The sequence below is a fragment of the Colletes latitarsis genome, chromosome 10 (genome assembly GCF_051014445.1).
Source record: "Colletes latitarsis isolate SP2378_abdomen chromosome 10, iyColLati1, whole genome shotgun sequence".
In the NCBI taxonomy this organism is placed as follows: Eukaryota; Metazoa; Arthropoda; class Insecta; order Hymenoptera; family Colletidae; genus Colletes; species Colletes latitarsis.
The window spans coordinates 22,212,729-22,235,356 of record NC_135143.1 but is presented as its reverse complement, the minus strand read 5'-3'; the positions used below and the strand labels follow the sequence as shown (position 1 = coordinate 22,235,356).

General features: G+C 35.7%; 1 protein-coding gene across 2 annotated transcripts in view; it reads right to left on the bottom strand.

The window, feature by feature from the left end:
- The window catches only part of LOC143346467 (cyclic GMP-AMP phosphodiesterase SMPDL3A), an 82,631-nt gene that overhangs the window by 42,843 nt on the left and 17,160 nt on the right, over positions 1 to 22,628 (bottom strand). Inside the window, exon 2 of one of the 2 annotated variants that reach the window (XM_076774586.1) lies at positions 2,490 to 2,564. The exons of the other annotated variant lie outside the window; for it this stretch is intronic. Coding sequence (XP_076630701.1) covers positions 2,490 to 2,550 — 61 coding nt within the window. The 5' untranslated portion in view covers positions 2,551 to 2,564. The remainder of the gene's footprint in view (positions 1 to 2,489; positions 2,565 to 22,628) is intronic. 2 annotated transcript variants of the gene reach the window in all.

Here is a 22,628-nt window from a genome sequence, read left to right as displayed (position 1 = left end):
AACACGCGACCTCTTAATTGTTTCGTTCACCGAGGTCTGTTGATATTAATCAACGACGGCTACTTTCAACAAAATAAGAAATCGTATTTGATTTATGGATCGAAGGGATACATTTTTCTCGGAGAATTCTGTAAGCTTTTCAAGGGGCGATACTAAATTGTTTGATCGTTTCACTGATCTTGTAATATACGGTGTTTCAACTCTTCAATCGTTTAAGAAATTCTTTGGGTCTGAGATGTGGAAACTGAACGATATTTAAGATTTCTTTAAAGAGAAAACTATTGGTCTCGTCGAATTAAATTCTTCAGGAACATTAATTATATTTGGATACTCCTATATTTAAATTTAACGATTGTTCGTACGCGTAGAATTTCTTGAAACGTTGTTAATGCACGAAAGATCGTACACTCTAGGTTCAGAGAGTTAAATGAATGGTACAAGTATTGGATCGGCCGTCACGGATAGCTGGGCCACCAGGATCACTGAACCTCCTTCTATTTGATTTTTATTTGTGAGATCACGGTAAAGGTAATGAAAGTTTCCAGTGGTTAAAAGAAGCTATCGTATAGAATATCGAGCAACTCATGCTTGGTAACGTATTAGTGTTTCTTGAACCGTTACCGATAAACTTAGCAGAGCTTTTCGAGTTGTAACGAGGACATTTCCAAAAGCTCGTGATTATATTCATGTAAATGTGAGGAGAACTTGTAATTTATGACTTCGCTAATGATCACAAATATAGAACCAAAGTGGTATTTATTTTAAATTTATTTTAAAAATTTTAATTCAAAACGTTTCGACTTATTTTTTATTCTGGAACCACGTCCAGTTTTAATCGTATTTTTAATTAAAGCATACTATGAGATGAATCTGAAGACCTGATACACAATTTACAGCCATGGTTTTTTCCTCGGAAATTACTAAATAATAAATATTATGTTCCATGAGAGGCAGAATCGTAATCAATTTCAAAAGAAAACTTTTAGGGCTGTATTGATACCAGAAAATGTTGACTTGAATGTCGTTAGATATTTTTAATATTCTGCTTGGTACGTATTTAATATCGAAAAAGTTGCATATTGGAGTATATTACACACGTTGGAGTTTATTCAACCTGTTTCTTATTGGTGTTTTGGGGTTAAAGAAATGAGTCCAGATCAATAATCTCCTCGTTTAAAAGTATTTCACTGCAAAATGAAATCTTATAGTTCTAAAAACGAGGCTAACTTATAACTTCAACTAGCATTGTAAGGAAACCATTTTAACAGACATTGCAACACAAGAAATGTAACAAAATTGTTAAACCTTGCTTTAATTCTGTAATGTTTGGGTAAATTCTTATTTTCAAAATTTCGAAACTAGAACGAAAAATTATGTTTTTATTAAAAAGTTATGTTTTAAAAATGTAGGAAATAACAGCGATTTGAAAATGCGTTGGGTGTACATCATCTACATTTACACAACTTTTCTCAAGTAGGCGTTATAAGGATAAAGAAGTAAGCTTAGCCCAATAATTTTCTCTTTTAATAATATCCCACTGGAAAACGATACTCTATACTCCTAAAATCGAGGCACAAAATTGAGTCAACGTGTTACTGTCGTTTCTAAGCGTATTTTAGAATGCTTACATAGTGCTTGTTACGCAGCGGTTGGTTAATCCTATCCATAATTAACCATACGCGACGGAGTTAATGTACAACTGACGAATACATTCTCGCCCGACTACGCTCAAGGAACAATGACCCACATTCGACAAAAGTTTGCCCCGTTTTAATAATTTACATCTGTCGTTGCGCGTTACACACGCGTATACGCGCTCACTACGACGCTACAGGGAAGTTCAAAGGTTAGATCAGTAGGAAATCTCGAGATACAACAAAAATTTATTTATATGTTTTCAAATTTTCTAATCTAAAATTAACTTGCACAAATCTCCGTAATAAAAGTTTGCTTCTGTGCTTTCCTCTGGCTCATCGAAATTAGAGAAGCTAAATCCTGCAGCGTCGAAAGTTCTCATTTCTTACTAACGGACGTTCACGAACTATGCAGAACATTTTGATAGATTCTATGGAACTAGAGTGTTTTATTCATAACATAAAACCATTTTCGGTTAGTACCATAATGTGGGTGTCTGAGGGCCAGTGATATCTCTTTTTAAACAAATGCAAATTTTTCACACTTTCGTGACGACAGCATTGTTTTAGCCAACAACGTAACGTTTAAATTAAGAAACATGAATCCATTTATATTGAATAAAAATTTTCAGAGAATTGTTTAATATATTGTAATTGAATTCCACTTTCGTACGAGAGACACTGATCTACTCAAAATGGTTTTGTATTTCATAAATAATGTATGTACATTCGTATATTGCAAGATCCGCGAACGTGATTCACTGCAATAAATGTTTGAACTTCCATGAATATTTTATGCCACTAACCTGGTGTAACTCTTTAAGATACAGTCACAATGTACATGCATGCATTTACCTATTTTTCCTTGCACCGCGCACAGCCACGAGAGTAGCATCAGATAGTCGCGGATCATCATTCCGGGATTGGATCCTGTAATCACGTAATGCTCGCATAAAAAGTAGGCCAAACTCGGTCCGTGTCTGGGGTTAACATGGCTCGTGCAAACGATCCGTGACACTGGTAATCTCCGTTGTCGTCGAAATCGGCGCCGATCGGATTAACATAATTTCGTGAAGTAGGAACAAGCCTGAACTATCCAGCCTTATGAATTTCATGAATCCGCAAAGCGATCGGTCGCGGCCCGTTTCTAGGCTGAAACAGTCTCAGCGAATATCGCACAATCGACCAGAATTCATTCGTAGAAACTAGTTGACTGATTTTAGCAAAAACTAAAGCGCAAACGACTAACATCTCTAACGATGTTAACGGATGTTTGTATTTAAGGAATTTAAATATTCCAAAGTGGTCTCGAACATTTGACACCTCGTTCTGAATAAGATCTTAAGCAACTTTAGAAAATCACGAGTCAAAAAGAGAATGTAAAAGAAAAAGCAAAATTTATCGTAGTTAAAACTTACACAAGTTTGACGCGTTGGAGTTTGCTTGTAAATGATATTTATTATAATATCTTCAAATGATTCTACGTGGAAAGGCAAGTGAACAATGTACAATGATATTTTGTCGTACGAGGTTTCGTTTTTGAGAAAATCGACTTTGAAAATTTAGTAGTTAGGAGTATAATAGAGTCAGACGTGGACGTCAGCGTAAGTAGAAACAATGAGCAATAGTGAGACGTGCTAGGAATAACGATATCTATAAAAAAAATAAAAGAAGGAAATAATAATCGTAAATGAGATATCCATATCTGTTAATTTATAAATGTGAAAATTTAAATAAAAAAAAAATTGTCATCGTACCGAGTGCTTACGTTATTTTAAAAATAATTAATTTTGAGATGAAAATAACTGAGTATCGTACAGAAATATTAATGAAATTATTGAATATTTTTCCAGGTGTAGTTCACACGTTCGAGAAACAAAATGGAGATTATTAATTTAGTTGAAAGCAGCATCGGCAGTGATTTTTATTTCGAGTCGAGGTTAATAAGTTACTCTTTCGACGTGTTGTTAGCAGTATATAGGCCCCCAAACAGTAGTGTGAATTATTCCGGCTCTTGAAACCGGAGTAAATTTGGGTCACGAATGCGAGAATTACTGTAGTTCCCGTTGAAATTAGTCAATTATTTCTGTCGAGCTACGAATGAATTCTGGCTGGCTGTACGTTTTTCAATTTTGATGCTTTCATTTCGTAGGTCGACGACGCGTCTAGAAAAAGGCTGCCCTATCCGCGGCACGCCAGTTGAGAAGCGCGCGTCGTAAAAACACTTTACAAGGCTCCTTTAACTGCAACGAGACATCGTAAAAACGTCGGCGAACCAATAACGTCGGTCCTGGATCGTTTGACGACATGACAAAGAGCTGACGCAATACTCGAAGCTTATAAATACATAACGTCGGGAACGTCTTGACAACGACAGGGAAGAAAAACGACGGAACAAAGTTTTTCGAGGGGGCGAACAAATAATTGAACGTTGGAGACTGAGAGCGATGTAAAACAATGTTACCCTTCTTTTCGTTGAAAGGCATCAATGTAATGGTTATTTAAGCACGAGGATTTTTAATTAAAAGCTCTAAATATTTTTGGCAATATTCACGCACGAAATATGTAATTTCATAAGATAAGGTGGCAACAATTTTTCAAGAAGATCAATTTTACGATGGAAAATGTTTAAGTGATATTAGAAATATTCATGTTAAAATAACCATTACTTTGATATTTTTAATTCTCACGTAAGCGCGTAAAAAATTGTACAATTTTCGTTTTAATTGCTTGTGGCCTCATTAGCCACACGAATAGGTTATTAGCGACTCGGTAGGGATTATTGATTTTGGAACAGTTTAACTTTTCATGATGATTAAACCATTTTTCCTTATATATAGCATACTGAACACTGGCTGAAAATGCAATCTCCTAAATAATAACAGTATGCTTTTATTGAGTATAAACAGAAACGAAGTATCGGGTAAAGTAGTAGGTAGAAGTAAAGATAAGTATGTGTCACGCTATCGCTATATGCTATTAATAATCTAATCTTGTTTTCACCCTCGTTAATATTTCTTCAAAATTACCTTGAAAGACTAGAGAAATTTTGTTCTAATAATTCAATTTTCACAATGAATAATGTTGAACCTGAACAGAAAAAGATCAAGATTTCGCTTCGAAGCACGCTAAACCGTTTCTACAGCATGGATCACTGAACGTTATTAATTATTCAAAGAATACAGGGTAAATGGATTTCCTGATCTGATTATTAGAGACGCATGAATATCTAATTCTTCGATAAATACCGTACTCGTTGAATATGTTACACGACCGTTTAAGTGTCTCTTTATTTTCAGCCCATTATTTTTTCACGATTCGATCAATGAGAACAGCCAACGAAGCATTCGGGGTTTCGTGACTGCGTGCCGCCTTTTTATTTCAAATTTTCACCCTCGATGGATTCTAACAGTAAACCCAGATAATCGGCTGAGATCATCTCCGTTTACCCTCCTTAACTCACTATAACTTCTGGCTAATAAACTCGATCTATCTTTCTTTACGTTCGCTTTTATGTGTTTTTAAGGCCGCGTATTATCAACTTCGAGACTATAATAGGTTACCAGTATTTTTCCAACTATGGTTCCCTTTAATAATTATCGCATACGTTGCAAATTTGTTAAAAATATTTTTTTCTTTATTTCAACAGTATCCGTCATTATTGAGTTACATTTTCGTCGTTGAAAAGGAAAAACTATTGATGGGTAAATCGAAACTTACACCTAAAATTTAAATATGATTTCTGTAAACACATATTATCGTTGCTATAATAGTTGTTCTATTGGGAAATTTAATATTTTGTTTTCTGTATTTTGACAGAATTAAAAAGTACATGTACTTTCATAAATTTATATAATAATTCAATTACAGATAATTTAGAAACTTTTATAACATTAATTCTAAATGTCACAGAATTTATTACAAAATGAGTAACGCTGAAACTGTAGCAATATTTTGTAAAATTGTAAGAAAATCTGTGTTCATATTTAAAGAATTTTGTTGAGTTAATTTGCATCAAAACGTAATAAAGAGTTGATTATGACGTGCCACAAAATTGTTATCTGGTACATTGGTATTTATATGTAATATATTGTTTCATGTAAATATAATATTGCTATGAGTCATGGAAGAAGTGTTTGACTTATCTTCCGGGCAACTGCGTTGATTAAAGTTATTCATGAAATTAACTGATTAGCTTGCAGTCACGAAATGTCATACAAATTTCAACACATACGTGCCTAAGTAGTACGATAAGCATGAAGACTCCATAAAACATACAAGAGTGGAATGTTCGTTATTTATATTAAATTTTTGTTGTTTCATTAACATTTTAATAGAGGGCAAAAGAAATTCACATTAGCCGATACCATTTTATGGACGTTATACGAAATTTACGATTTTAAAATTCTATTATAAAATTGTTCAATTTAACCGCCGAAATAAAAATACCACGACTGACATTGCAGTAGATTTGACATATCGGAAACGTGTCATAAATTATAAATATCTGCTGAAATTATCATCACGATTTGAACTTGTCGATGACCTGTATTTAAATATACAGTATCGATCACTTTCGAATGAAAGCAATATAATATTACGAAATGGATTTAAGTAAATTGTAAGGTACGCTCTACAATTAAAACTTCAGGGAAACATATCAATTTATTATAATTTATATATGATTTTTAATTATAAATAACTGTTTAGGTACTTTGAATTATCATTTGTAGTTTAACTTTAGTTTTATTTTTCGTAAGTAATATAATGTAAATAAAAGGAAATATTTAATGCTATATGAGACATGAAATTTACCTTTCCGAGGACGAATTATTTTATTTGAAATAAATAAAAATTCAAACCAATATTTACCCATGGTGCGAGTTTTATCAGTTTTATGACGGCGCGACGCTATATTTTATTATTGGGAAATTAAATTATGAATAATTATTCATAACGTTATTGGTAAACAACGTACATACAATGTATATGTATACCAACCAGTATGACTGAAAAGATTAAAGATTTATGAATGTGGCTTTCAAAAAGTTTTGTGTACGATATTTATAATTCGGTTAAAGAAAGAATTGACTTATGGACCTCCCACTAATCATCCTTCCCCCACTTTAAAAAACGTCCAATGATATAACAAAGTCCACGACCTCAGTTTTTTTATAAGTACAACACATTCACCTAAAAAATGTAACTTTGGTACAATTGCAGGTTGCAAGCGTATTGTTATAATTATGAAAAAAGTGGAATTATATGTATAATAATAGACCTTGGCATATCAATTTCCAATCTTATCCACAATTTTTATTCATCCTAAATGAGACACGATATATGACACGTCCCAATTGCGTGACACACTCCACTTAAAGATGGAATCAAACATATCGCAACCAGATCTGTATTTGAATACAATACCACAGAAGAGGTATACGAATAGACCTTAAATCCAATGTATTCTTTCAGCCCATTTTTATGGGGCTTTAAAACCCCATTACCATTTTCGTGTCACTCGCAATATTATCAACAGGTTACAGAAATAAACTCAAGAGGAAGTGACACAGAAAATGAAAATGCAGAAATTTTATTCTCTCTTAACTAACTGAAAGCTACACGGTCCAAAATTGAGCATCAATCGATTAATTTCATTCCAAGATACGCGTTGTTTCCACTTTAAAACACTAAAATCCTTTAATCCGTCCAGAAGTCATGACTTTTTAGACACATGCATGAAATTTCGGAGAGACATTTCTGGCATGAACTACTATTCTTAATCAGATGTTACGGTCAAATATTTATACGTATAGTTATAGTTATAGCTATTTTATTATAGTTATAGTGATAGTTAGTTAAAGTTTATTCAAACATAATAATGTCAAACGTTGTGCAATTTAATATGAAGTGGCGTAGGTGCCTGCTTATTGACCAGCTCAAGCATTCGATTAGTCCCTATTGTTCTTCAAACCTATTCCATACATCACAGAAGCGTTTCTAGTATTCACGAAGAACTTTACTGGAGTTTAGAACACTATGAATAATGATAAGGTTATTGACATGTTTCGTTAGTATTCAATTGAGATTGCATTAATCTCCTACGATTAAAAGTTATCGTAAAGGAAATCCTTAAACGTCATTAAACTTCAAAGATATTTCTTACTTTTAATAATAATATATTCAATCCCAAAAACATGGGATTTAACATATTTTTCAGACTACCTTGTTCGAGAGTCTCCAGTTTACCACCCCTGATATAATTAATACCAGCTGAAATAAATATTTATTTTATGACGTAATGTTTTACTCGCCACTCTAGCTACAGTCTCAATATTATACAAATCTGATCTCATAACTCCTCCAATTCCGAATACATCAGAAATTCCTCTGAAACTTGAAGGTAAACCAACCAACTTCGACATACAACTCGTATCAAATAACTGGAAACATTCAACTACCCCTGGCAATCTTAAGTAGAGTCTTAACTTTCATGATGCATAAAATACAACACCTACGAACTTTATGGACTAATATAAATGGAGTCTCATCGCGGTGCAGATATGTTATACCAATTTCAGCAATGAATTTTAAATAAAAAACCATATACACGACACTCGAACTAGTCGTGTTTTATGGAGATTAATTCGGACGTATCAGTCTCGTGAAACATATAAAGCACGTACCTCGGGGACCGTCATTATATCAGCTTCGTTGCTATTTCCATAGCATAATAAATGTACAGAAGTTTCGTTTTGACGTGGTACTATCGACGTGGCTGATACAAGATACTTTTCCCTTCGTAAAATGCGAAATGAATTAAAATTAATAAATTCACGAAATGCAGTCGAAGGATTAGGTCTATCAATTAAATGTCGAACCACGATACGATTACGCGTTGAAAAATAGATTGGACTGGAGGTACGTTGGTCCGCCAATTACATTACCGTTAGCCGGAGTGCTTGCCATGGAAAGAAATTATCGGGCTTCGTGCCCGCCGGAAATATGGGCATCAGCGCGAGCGCGTTGCCGATAAATACGCAATTTTGCTTAAATTTTCTCGCATCTCGAACGACCACCGATTCCATTGCTGTCCATGCGCACCTCGATGACGCGGTCCGCAATGGACGTTCCTGTATCCGTAACTTCCCAAAGTGATCGAGCAGAAATGAAATATTGCAGTCCGGAGATACGATTTCGCAGCTGCTCGACAGGGTGAAATTAATTTTTACGTTATCAAAGGCGACGAGAAATGAAGCATGTTTTTGTTACGCGAAGCAGAAGTAACGCACAGACTCGAGAACATTTTTAAAGCATTCGTACTACGACCGGGGTTTGATAAATTATTTTGTGTTCGATTATTCATATAAGAATTCAAATTAAAATATGGATTTTAGAGGCTACGATCTAGGAACCTGAGTTACCAAAGATTAGAGATGGGTAAAGTTTGAATAATACAATTATTTCTGTTTTCAAAATTAACTTTCATTTCCACTGCCAGGTTTTTATTTTTCCTAATTAGTTCAAGCTTATATAAAACGGGACGAGTATTACTTTTGAAATGGACGTGCAACACATTTATATTTAATGATTAAAAGCATACCAAAAATGTGCTTATAATTATGAAGCACTTTGAAGTTAAACTTTTGCGTAAAATAAACAAATGCAAATAGAGAAAGTACGTTTGTACGTGATTTGTTATTTCTCTAAGTTTTAATATGACGTGACGGTTCATAAATTGATAAGATAATAAGGATGGAAAATAATTTAAATAAATTTCGTGAGGGTGTACAGGGTAAATGGAGAGGTCGGAAGTCTTAGAATTGAATCGAATCTACCAGGAATAAATAGAAAGTTCGCCTGGTCCATGTCTCTCAATTAACGTCCACTTAAATCGTTTTGGTCGTGTTATAGATTATCAACGATGAAGTACAGTTTATAATTAATCGACTGATCAATTAAAAAGTTTGAACGAGCTTAAACCATATGGCGTTCACGCTATCGTCGTCGAACCTTCGATGAAGTTATCCCCAATATTGGCAAAACGTCAGAATAATTTATCAAAGAAATACAACTAAACGTCAAACCTAAACTACTACTAATAATCCCTAAATGATGTGAAGATTAGACGAAGTCATTGCTTCAAAGTTCGCGTTCAAGGTATTAAATGGAAGTGATTTCAAAACGCAGACGAGACTGCTTCTTTATTTTCGAGGACATTAGGCGAACGTTAAGTTTCAAAAGATCTTATGGTTCAGAGAAATTTAATCGAGGCTTGAAAGTTTAGTAGAGTCCTTCAGAAATTAAGCTTCTCTTGTTCAATATTGATTAACGTACCATAATGTCATCTTCAAGACCATCGAATGACTAATAAAGCACAAGGTGTACAAAACCTGCAAGAATGATCGTAATTGTTCACAGATTGACGGGCTAAATTTTCCTCAATTAAACGTCTTTCACTCGCAACGAATTCAATAACCAAGTGAAAACTGCAGAATTGTCCAATTACTTGATTTCAATTATAAAATGTATTATTTATGTTGACGATAATTGTAATTGGTCTATTGAGCGCATAGATGTATAATTTGCAAATCGTTTTAGGATGAAAGTTTCAACGACAGTGTAGAACAGGGCGAAACGACAAAGGCGTATGCACTCGCTAAAAGTTAATATGCGAAGTCGGGCGAGATTAAACGGAAAATTGAATCTCGGAAAGTTGCGAAGTTTAATATGAAATTCTTTTTTAATATAGAAAGTGTGCAAGTAATATTAGAATTGTGTCTACGATATGCAGCGGAAAGGCTTTTTACTGTCTACAGCCCGACGCCTCAGTAAAAAGATGAAAGTGCGCTACAATTACGCATAAACGCGCGCAAAGGGCAGAAACCATCATAAACCGGTCGTAGTATTAATTTCTATATCGAATTTTCTATTTTCCAGCCAGACGTTGGCACAATCAAATCTTTCTCCCGACATAAAGTTTTTCACGCGACGGTTTTAAAACACTACAATTCGGTATAATTTCACGCTTCAGCCAGATAATCTTAATTTCTGCGCGACTTTTATCTCGCTGTAGCTTGCAATGTATATGTACACGGTGTTTCACTTAATTTCTACGCTTTAGACATCTCCGTTATCTCGGAAAGAGGAGTACGATTCTTTCTTTTACATAGGCAAATATTGTAAGAGCTAACATTTTTTTTATATCTGACTAGCTTGATTCTAATACTGTTCTTAACTAATAAAGAAAGACAGACGTTAATTATAAAAAATTAAAAAGAATATTATGATACTGGAAATCACATTCGACTATTTTTGCAATGTGTTTTGAACTCCGTTACACGGAGGAATATTTTTATTTTTTGCGAGGAGAGAAATTTTCAATAATTTTCAAAAGGTACATTTTCTCGGAATTTTCATCGATTCAAACAGTGACTTGGAAAGAAGTTTCAAAGGAATACTCGTACTAAAAGGTAGAGTACGATATGGAAAGGCATGATTCCCGTATACCGCTAAATTACAAAGAAAGAAATGAAGTTTAAACGAGCAAGGGGACTGGATCTTCTATGACCAGACGCGCGATACAGACCGTCTATGGTCAGACGCACTATCCAATGTAACAGCTGTTACATAGCGCTCAGAGCTTCTAGACAATTGCTTTTCTAGTTCTCTACCGTAAAGACAGAAATATTCCGTATAAAAGATGTCTTTGATCATACTTCTATGATCCCTTCACGTTATACTTTAATTCTACATTATTCAAAATTCGTCTTCAAAGAAAAGCTAAAAGGTAATATTGAAGAACGCGTAAAAATTGAAAAATTGAGAAATAATTCACCGATATTTTATTATTGCACAAACGTCTGATATGAAATTCTGAATATTCAATTAGGTTAAGTATATGGTTTTATTCTTACTCTCACTTTTCAATAATTCAATGGAATATCTAGTTATTAAATCAACCACAATTTTAAAACTCCATCATGCCAGTATAGTAAAGTTATTGAATAATGAATTATTAATTTAATCAATATATTCAACTTCTTTTAACATGTACATAATTAAAAAGTATAGATATAGATATTGAAATAAAAGCTCATTTTAGCTATAATAGTTTGTAAAATCTGCAATTCAGTTTGAAAATTATATTTCCAAGAAAATGTAAGACTATAGATAAATAAATATATACCACTATCTGTATACTTCAATTTATTCTTTTTATATATTCATCATATAATTGCAACTGTAATTGATAATAATATTAAAAATTGTATATGATGTTGATCGTGGGAAGCATGACACGTGTAACAAACATCGTTTATTATTTTTAGTATCAGTAGTGTAGAGGAAATAAAGTCAAGCTTCCCTAGAAAATTGATATTAATGTTCTCCAACTGAGAATTAATGGAAGGAACAAAACATTTGATGTACAAAGTTTGACTAGGAAGTCTTCTAGCACATCCACTAAGCTATGAACCATGCACACTCCGTATCGTATTTTATTCCATACAAGCAATGCTTTACTGAACTTTAGTTACATACTAAGAATAACATCTCCATAAATTTCCTACCATGTTCAACGTCATTAATAAAGCATAACTGAAACGTCTGCGTTCTTCTTTCTACCGTACTCTCAGAAATAAAATTCGAGTACTGACTATAATTAAACCGTACTGTCATATTTGGAAAGCCACAGTAAATTGAACTTTAATAAACATATTCCTTAACTATTAATTCGTAGTTTTGTTTCACGTGTCACAATTTATTTAAGATTCGATAGATATAATTTCATTAAACTATTATTTCTAACTTCTTTTAACCAAATGACATTGATTGTCACGAAAAGCTCTTTAAGAGGAATTAAATGTAGGTGTCTAACGCTTATTATTTCAACACATTTTTCCCCGATCCCAGAGTTTTATATTTTCGAAGCCAAGTTACAGCGTTGTTTTAGATCGAACCTATAAATATTCCGTTCTTTATTAATAAACCCGTGTTGCCCACGGACGATATTTTCTGTTCGCTGCACGATCGACTGCCACGATTTCTATGGAGTCAACGTTTACAGAAAATTGAGTGCGCTTTTCACGATACATCCACGCGCAGCATTGACACCGAATTCTGTGACCCTGCTAAAAAACGCGTTACAGTTCAGTGAATGAGAAAACCCCTCTCGCGCGCAGGGAACCCTTAATCCAGTCAGCTTTTCAATTGAAAAGCAGTAAAGTTCTAAGGGTTGTGGGTGGAGGGAGAGGGCGAGGATCGAGGGTAAGGGAAGTGGTCGCGCTACTCCATTATTAACTCCGCGCGTTGGCCGTACGGTTCGAACAAAGTACGTAATCTCCGAGTAAAACTTGAAGATCCCTCGTATATGCCCCGACTCCCCATACGTCACTATACGACCGGCGAAAGCCGTCTAACTAATACGTCATGTCTGATTAATTAGCGTAAACTGCGCGATACGTGACCCGAAAACGATCGTTCCTTAATGTCGTAAGAACTCTAGAGATTATTACCACGTCAAGCTGATCCGCGTTGAGAAGGTATAACGAGCTTATAAATGCCTTTACATTCAGCGCTGTACGACGGATCGAAGCGTTGTCGGGGCACTATCCCGCCGGAAGGTAATCGTCCTTCCGGTCGGCTGATCCCACTGAAACGCCGTCCCGATGACCTCGTAATATGGATGAAAAAATAATTATCGGCGTTCTACCCGTAATAAACAGAGCACGCTGAGGACAGGGCCAAAGGTGACAACGTGTCTTTCGATTACACGTCCAATTTTTCTCCACGGTAAAACGTCGATTAATCAAACTCATAAAGTCCGATAATCGGTCCAGGGAGACCCGAGTTGCGACTGCGTAATAAAGTGACAAGAAATGAAATAATTTTCGAAACGTGTGATTAAAATTTTTTAATACTGAAGAAAGAAAATCATAATACTGTAAGTTCAAATTTCTGGGAATATTTCGGACTAGAGACGTTAAGTAAATTATTGCTGAATATGATATCTTTTTTCATTCGTAATATATTATAAAATAAAGTTGCTCTTTATTCAGATCTTGACTTTCAGACATCTGTAAATCACACTTGATGATTCTATTCGATCATGTTACGTGCTGAGACGTTCAATGACCCATCAATAGGTACTACAAGCTTCCCAGCGGAAGATCCCTCAAGATACTTACAAGTATTCAGTTGATGTCACATTAGTATACATGCAAGTTTCAAATCCCTCGCTTCTATTCCCAAAGCATCTGAAGCAAGGTCTGCCAAGACAGCCTTACCGATGAGTTCTGTGGTGAGTTTAGGGCAAAACCATCGAAGTATCTTTCTTCCCCCCTACTTCTCCAGCGTTTTCCGTTCCGTATCTTGATACGGGACAAAAAAAGATAAAGAAGAACCCCAAAACAAATAAGTAACAAATTATAAATTTTTGATACGACAGAGTATTTACCATTTTTTTTTGTTTCGATTCTTTTTAATATCGTAATTTGTTTAAAACATTTTTTTGCGTACACACATGTAATCTGCAAGTTTGAACGAGAAAACTATCCTTTTCAAATTAAAAATCACCTAGTTAAATCACCCACGTTGGGGTATACTCAAATTCTTTCACGATTACGTGCCTAGACACGTAATTTTTGAAAAATTTCAATTGTTGTTAGCATGGAATTGGACGGAAATCTGAATGACAGCCGCTCCTTTGTACTCTCAGGCGTGGCAAGTACCCCATCGAGCGTTCGGAGATTAACTGTGTGCCTGGCGTGGCTCTTTAAACGGCTATACAAAGGTCAATTACCGATAAAGTTGGAAGGAGCGTACACTCGTGGCGCATAAAAGGCGACGGATCAGGGTTGTGGGAGGCGATGGGCGGATCAGTGGAGAGCTTTAGGACGAAAAGAGGGGACACAAAGTACCGGTCGTAAACTGCTAGAGGGAGACAGTCAAGCGGTCCCGGCTGTAAAACACGGCGTACGTGGTGGCGAGTTTAGAAATTGTCACGTGAGTCGACGATAGTTCCCATTTAGAGAGGGTGGACGAAGGGTGGAGGACCGACCGCCTCTGATTTTTGCGAGATTTAAATCCTTCGGTCTGGCGTGCACGTCTTCGAGAGCTTCACGTGACAGGTCGCGTTTAAGGTACGATGCTTGCAACCGAGGACACGCGATCTCGTCGTAAACGAGCAAGAAATTTTTGACGCGTTTATCTCCGCCCGCCTCTTTTGTTGGCACGGTCGGCCAACGGTGTGGATATAGGGTTGTAACGAATGAACAGATAAGCGACGTAATTTATAACCGGATACGAATATTCCACGGGATCAATTTGCTTTTAAAATACGCAACGTGACCGTGATGGAGTGCGTACGGCGAACGAAAAGGGTCTACGAAGCTGCCAAATAGCGATCCGTGATTCGGTTAGGCCACTGTCACGCTAATTGGACGATTGAGTGGAAATAAAATCGCGAATACAAGGGGGACTGCTTATTATCTGAATTGTAATCATTAATATTATTATTTCTATTCATAATTTCGGAGGGATTCTCGAATCCTCGAAATAAGTAAAAATATTTATATCGTCGAAAGATAATCCCAATTCCGGAATTCAACGTTTCCCTGTGTTAACCTTTTATACTTTCGATTTGAAAGGGAGCTGCGACTTGTCCCAGTTTCTAGAATCACCCTGTATATTCGCTACTTGATACATAGCGCTATTGTCCCCTGGTTCTTTCTTCCAGGAATCGATTCTTTTTTTTATTTCCAACTGAAACCGAACTTCGTTTGTACTGTTCGACGAGAAAAGTGGGACACACGGAGAGTGAACGGGATAAAGAAACATGTAACTCCGATTCAGTTATCGAAGGAAAAATTAGATCAGTTAGCGGGTTATTTCTGTACCTATTTCTCCAAGAGTCTTCCTTCTGTTGCCGCTGAGCTCGGCGTACAGTGTTAATTTATTACCACGCCAGCTTGCTCCCGCAATCCCTCCTCTAACGGAACCTTGTAATTTTTGTGTAATTTAGTTCCGCCTCGATAATTTCTCTTGGTTCGCAGCTGCGAATTATTATCGCGGTTCTTAACAAACGAACCCGTTAAATTTGAGTTTTCTCTCTAATACACTTCCGCCTATCTGGTTTGAAAATTCCATTGCTTCAGCGATTCGTGACTCCATTTAATTCGCAGGAAAAATACAAAATTAAATACAGTTACTCGTGATAAGTAAAAAAAAAAATATAAAAAGTCTGATTGAACGTATCGATAGCCACTTAACGATTTAGCAAAAATTTTATATTACCATCTTATTTAATTTCTTGAGCGTCCTAAACTTGGACACCAAAAATTACACTTAACATACGTAAATGGCAAATAACTTGAACCGTCTCTAGTTGTTATTATCAACAAATTAGCTGTCGTGTTTTAAGAAAATAAATCTGGATAGGTTTCATGAATTTCGAACAGAGTACAGAAATAAAAATAAAGTTTTGTTCCTAGGATTCGGCATGAATTTAATATTATTCCCTATAATCATTTGTGATACCATTCATGCATTATTGGATGCAAAACAGCGATTAAATTCTCAATATCCGCCTAGCTTTTCGCCACACGACTTCCCCAGATATCGATACATTGTTCCCAAGCATCGCTGATAGATTTCAATAGTTCTATTAATCAGGGACCGTGAAATAATATCAAATTTATGTTAGACCTTGAAATTCGTCGAGATAATTAAAAAATTTAAAAAAATTCTTTACTTTAATTTATAAAAATGCTTCAGGTAAATCTGTAGGATAACTGTTATTTTTGGTTCCCGGTTTAACGTTCTCGCGTAATATCATTGAGCTCGGTGTGATCATTTTGCCTCGTTTCATTCTGTCCGTTCCATCCCTGACACCTTTTTTGTCCATTCTGTCCCCCGTCCTACACATTTTCCGCCTCGAAATTCTTACTGGCCGCGCTGTTCTTATATACATTACGATTACTACGCTCGTTAACTTGGCCCGTCGCCAATCAATGGTGTACGTATGGACCCGGTGTATGTACAGCGGCGGGCTTTGCACGACAAACGGAAGTCGTCAGAAACTTTCAGTTGGCACTAAGCGGCCGAATATCCTGCATGCAATTACCCCCCCCCCCCCCCCCCCCTCGGTGCAAACGTTGGCGCGAGCCTCGCGAATCCAAGTTGTTGTTTTACGATGCGGCAGCTTCGAAGACTTTCAACGACGGGGTCCAAACTCATGGCGAAAGCGTGAAATGTTTTACCCATTCGAAACGTAGTAACTCTAGCCTTCAGGTGGTAAAATTGGGACTTCCGGATCAATTGAAATTATAGTTGTAATTTTTATCGCGACTCGAGGCCAAAAAAAAAATTATTATTCAAAAATAAGAATTACTATCCATTTTTTTATAATCTTTTCTTTTATGATTTTAATGCATTAGTAGATTATACAGTGTAAAGATTATTAGTAATGAAAACAAAATAGGATAGATTAGAGTTATAACTGAGAAATTACAATAATAAGAGGTAACATTTTCCTGGGCAAATTCTGTATTAAAATATTTGCAATATCAGTATACAGGGTGTTCGGCCACCTCTGGGAAAAATTTTAATGGGAGAAAAATCAAGAATATCAATTTGTGGATGGAGGTTTCGTTAAAAAGTTATTAACAATTAAATTAAAAAATTTTAAATCGTTTTGGAAAAATTATTTTAGGTTGCAGGGGTCCATTATAATAATTTTTGGTCAATAGACATACCCCTGAAATCCTACTCAGTTTCGAGAAAAAAATTCATTACCGAAAATTTCATGTCTGACCATAGCGTCGATATGTTTCACTGAAATTTCAAGCGTATCTTTAAAACATCATAACTTCTGAACGGATTGAAGGATTTTGATGTTTAAAAAAACAAACTACGCGTATTTTGATGGAGAATATGTACAAATCGCAAAAATATTCGAAAAGTTGGTCCTTGACCTCGCAAAGTGAGAAAAACCCCATAAAAATGGTCCAATTTTCAAACAGCCATAACTCCTACAATTGTGAATATATTTCAATGAAACTTTTTTTCTGAAGTAGAGCCCATAGGCACCTACAAAAAAGTATTAAACAATTTTTCTGTAGGACGTCAAGCGAAATTATTAAAAATCAAAAACTAATTTTTAAGGAAAATCGACAGGGCGATTTTTCGGCGAAATTGAAAAGTTCCAAATCGTTCTGGAAAAATTATTTTCGGTTGCGGAGGTCAATTATAATCATTTTTGGTGAATAGACATACCCCCAAAATCCTACCCACTTTCTAGAAAAAAATTCAGTATTGGCGGATCTTTAAACGTTAATAACTTCTTAATGAAGCCACCATCAACAAATTGGTATTCTTGATTTTCGTCTTATTTTGGCCTCTAAAATCTCCCATTAAAAATTTTCCCAGGGGTGGCCGAACATCCTGTATAATAGCTAAATTTTTAATGTAAAACGAAACGCTCAAAATCCTTGATAGCGGTAGCTTCTTAGCTTCGAGCAAGAGCTCCACACAAGTAATACAAGCTTTTGAAACATTTTTTTGTAATCCCATATATACATAAAAGCTCGAGCTGACAAAAAAAAACTTACCCAAGTACTACCGAGATAAATGTAGGTTAAAAAGACCAGCTTTCCAAGGTGGAGCAAGCCACCCTTGAAAAATGACTCGGGGAATAAAAATAAAAAAGAGACTGTCAAGATGTGGTATATCACCAATTTTTAACACAAGGGAAAACTTACTCATGTACACTTTTACGAGAAATTGTAACAGAATTGTTGTATGAGTATATGGTTATCTGACTGTTGAGAACAACAACGCATCATTTTTTATTTCTCATTTTAATAAATAAGTATTTAATTCGTTATTTTTATTTTATCACTACGACGTGTATGCAACCAATTTTTAAGAATAATTGGCGATAACCTAACCCAATCCGTTCAATTCCCAAAGGAGATCTAAAATAAATTTGAAACTGTAGAATAATTCCTTAAGCTGTATTATTGTATTGAAAAATATTCCCTTAAAAATTGAAATTCATGGAGACCAAGCGTAATAAGAAGAATATCCAGATTTTCTATACACTGAAAACTGTTGTTACACCGATCGAGATAGAAACTTTTATATCATTTACGGCTACATAACAGTATCAATAACAATATCACTGGATGGTGTCGGTAAATATTGATATCTAGTCGACAATTGTTAGCAACACCTTTGTGATCGTTCGCGATACAATCGTCACCTATCCGGATTGAACGGTAGATATTTGATTTCTCGTCGACAACAAAATGCGTCGAATATTCGCGCGACGAGCCGGGTGCTCACCGACGTCGCGACGCAAAATTGACGTAGAAACGCGACCGCGGAAGAAAGGGAAAACTATCAAAACTGTCATGGAAAACATTGGATTCGACGCCGATGAGAAACTTTGCAACCGTTGCAAAATTTCTCTCAACATCAACTTGAAAATGAACAGTGGAAAATCCTATCGTATATTTTGTATTTAAATAAGATTACCACTTTTATTTATTTATTATGACGATGATAGTAAGTCGGTATTCAGGTTAAAAACGAGGCGACACGAGGGGCTGATAGTTCACGGTAGCCGTCTAATTAAGCAGTAGCCTGGCAGGGAATTACCGAGAAGCAAAGAAGAGGAATAACGACGGTGGTGTACGGGACTCAAAAGAATCATGATTAGAACAGGGATTTGGATCGGAGGTCGTGCCGTTTTACGGCCAAATACCGGCGAACGGGGTTGGAAGGAGGAGGGTTGCAGCAAGGCCGAGGAATTTCCTGCGCCGCATTCTAACACGCCAGGCGATCTATCTATACCGTTTCCTTTTAATGCTGCTCAGCCGCTAACGCGCGGCTAGAAGTGTACAATCCAGCGCGGCTGAAGGGGATCCGGAACCGTTCGATTCGTAATACCTACATCCTTTCTCACTCTGTTTAATGGTAGATCTGGGGATAAGTCCGGGGCATTTCCAACAAACGCGAAGCCGCAAATCAACCCCTGCCCGGGTAATATGTGATTTCCTGTTCCAGTAATGCAAATGCGATACTTGATCCTGTTAGTGGGATATAGCGAGACTGTAGAAACAATTGGTTAGACAACACTCTTTTATTATCCCTCGTGTTTTACTATTGCTGGTTTCACCGCAATCTGTCGTTATATCTTATTTTTCTCTGTTTTGCTTTTGACTATTAAATTTAATCGAACCTTAACCAGGCAGCTTTTCTTCTTTTCGTTGGAACCCACGGTGGAGAGATACAGCGATTTGTGAGATAACTTTGAGATCTTGTTTCACGAACTTGCTCGAAAAATATGCCTTATGTTAAGTTCCTAATTTGAAGGACCCAGTTCGTGAACCAATAGTTAACGACGTGCCAGAAACCTGCTCTATTACTTAGGTTACTGCGTGGATTACAATTTTGATCTGATAACGAAATAAACACGAGTATCTCAGTGGTTTTCACTTTGCATATACGTCGTCCTATCTTTTTGTTTGAGATTGTTTTACGTGTATTGTGTTCTTAAGAAACGGGGGCAAACCCAAGGACTGCCCTGGGCTGCACAAACTTTAGTTACACCACTGTACGTAAGACGATTTCGACTACATATAATCATGGAGATTATACCATCATGCAGACTGTTCAAATATACATATATGTTTTGTCAGTAGATGGCGGATCTGTCTCACAACCGAGTTTGAACCATGGCTTCTCTTATAAGAGCTTGTTTCTAACTGAGAGACGCGTCTGAAGCAGGTTCCGCTAGAATAGCCTTACTGATGAGTCTTCTAGAGCAACGGTTCCCAACCCAAGACACAAGTAGAATATTTCCAAGAGATACACTAGTTGATCAAATTTATATTAATTTTTTAAGTCGTATATTTAATAGGTACGCAAAAGAAACTTAAGTCAAACAGACATGTGACACTGTAAAATTATAAATTGCACCCGATATAGTAATGTAGGTTTCTCAACTGTAAATTCAACCGTTTCATTAAATTTTACATATTAATTTCTATTGCAACTTTTATGTGTAATAAATGAAATTAATCGAATCTGATTTCCTGTGTACAAAATATATTGATTGGATGATAGAGAGAAATCAAACATTGAGATCCGCTGCTGTAGCGGATCTAGGACGAAACCCAGTAATTGCCATTGCTCTCAAAACTAATAAGCGTGCTTACGTGGCTTTATTAGCATACATACGTATATATATAAATGCATCTGAAGAGATAGGCTATCGGATCAGGTTTAATGATGAATTTACCGCCAGAAACGATCCCATCTACACTGAGATATGCCCTAAAATTCACGGAATCTAAAATACCCAAAATACTTTTCTGTAAGACATGCCAATTTAGTCTTAGGAATTTTGATTATTTAGACGACACAACCGTTGGAACGAGTTATTTTAGATTCTAGAGAATACAATCGTTCGTCCTCCAGATTTACCTCTCCAGATAACATCAAAAACTCTGGTGGGGCATTCGACGTCCTGCGAGTCATTTTTCCCCTAAACTGTCCATACACGCAGAGGTTTATAACTGTCCGTGGATTTAGTCAACCGTTTTTCTAGTAAGCTTTTTTCGCAAGAAATACAGTTGTCCAAATCTGAGGCTAAACCGCACGTAAATCTGAACCGTGTATGAAACGTTCTAGTTGGCAAGAAACCGCGTGACCACGTGTACCGTCCGACGAGAAGAGTTAATGGGATATGTCTAGAGTGAGAGAGATAGTGTCACAACAAGAGATCCTCGCGTTACACGCGCTTAGTGCGCTAATAAATTTTCACTGTTATGAGCTACGAATGCCCCTGAGTTTCACTTGTAATTTTTTTTTGGCTTCCCGAGATAAAATCAAATGTGGAAATTAAGGGTAGGATTAAAGCATGGCACGCATACATTGAATATTTTACTTTCTCGCTTGCACGAATGGAAAATGCTGTAATTGAGAAAAACGACGGAAAAAATCTTTTTACTGGAAAAATTTCGAGGACCCCTAGTCACGTTTTGACTATTAAAAAATAACATTTTTTTTTATGTGCATATGTACGGTGGGTGTATTTTAACACGACTGCGTGTTAACGATTAAATAAATTTTAACGAAACACTATGTTTAAGTTCTATATTCTCAACTCGCGATCTGACTAGATTTAATGGCAATCTTACAAGAATTTATATTATTATTAACATTTCATTACTTGTGTACGTTATAAAAATATGATCAAAAAATTCATATGAATATGGGAGATGAAAAGAAAATGTTATTTGGAATATTGTCATAAATTACAGAGCATTTATATAATCCTATAGAATTTCGAAATGTAGATAAAGATATTTCACTTTTATGTGGCGTTTTGGCAAACACGGTATTGCACGTAATGCACCTGATGCAACTTAACAATGGAGCGTTTTAGTACACGAAGATGGTATTATCCGGCAAACAATGCAGTACCGCTGGAAAATTTTATCGTTTCATTTTTTAGGGGGAAATGCAGTTTTATTAGTCCATTTCATATTGCATCAATTATAAGCGTACTCTTTCACTTGTTGAATTTATAAAAAAAACATCGAAAATAAAGTAGCTTGCGTGATGCTCTGTAATGGTAAGCTCTGTAATAATAATAATAATACGTGAATTCTAAAGCTGATTTTAAAATGATAATTCCTGAAAAAACGTGAAAAAGCAGTAAGAAACGTCAACAAAAAAATAATCTACGTAGTACGTTGGAGGGACGAAATAAATTACACCTTCAAGGCATATCAAGGGATACTTAACGGAGAAAAAAAATACGACATTACATTCTTATATCAAATTCTTAATCGCAATTTACATTTATCACTCAGACTCTCCGGAAGGAGGTTGGATCCACGATAGCAAGATGAAATTAAGCTCGAAACCCCCAGAGGTTTTCTGCGGCTCAACGAGGGTTCAAGTGTATTTGCTGTTAGACGT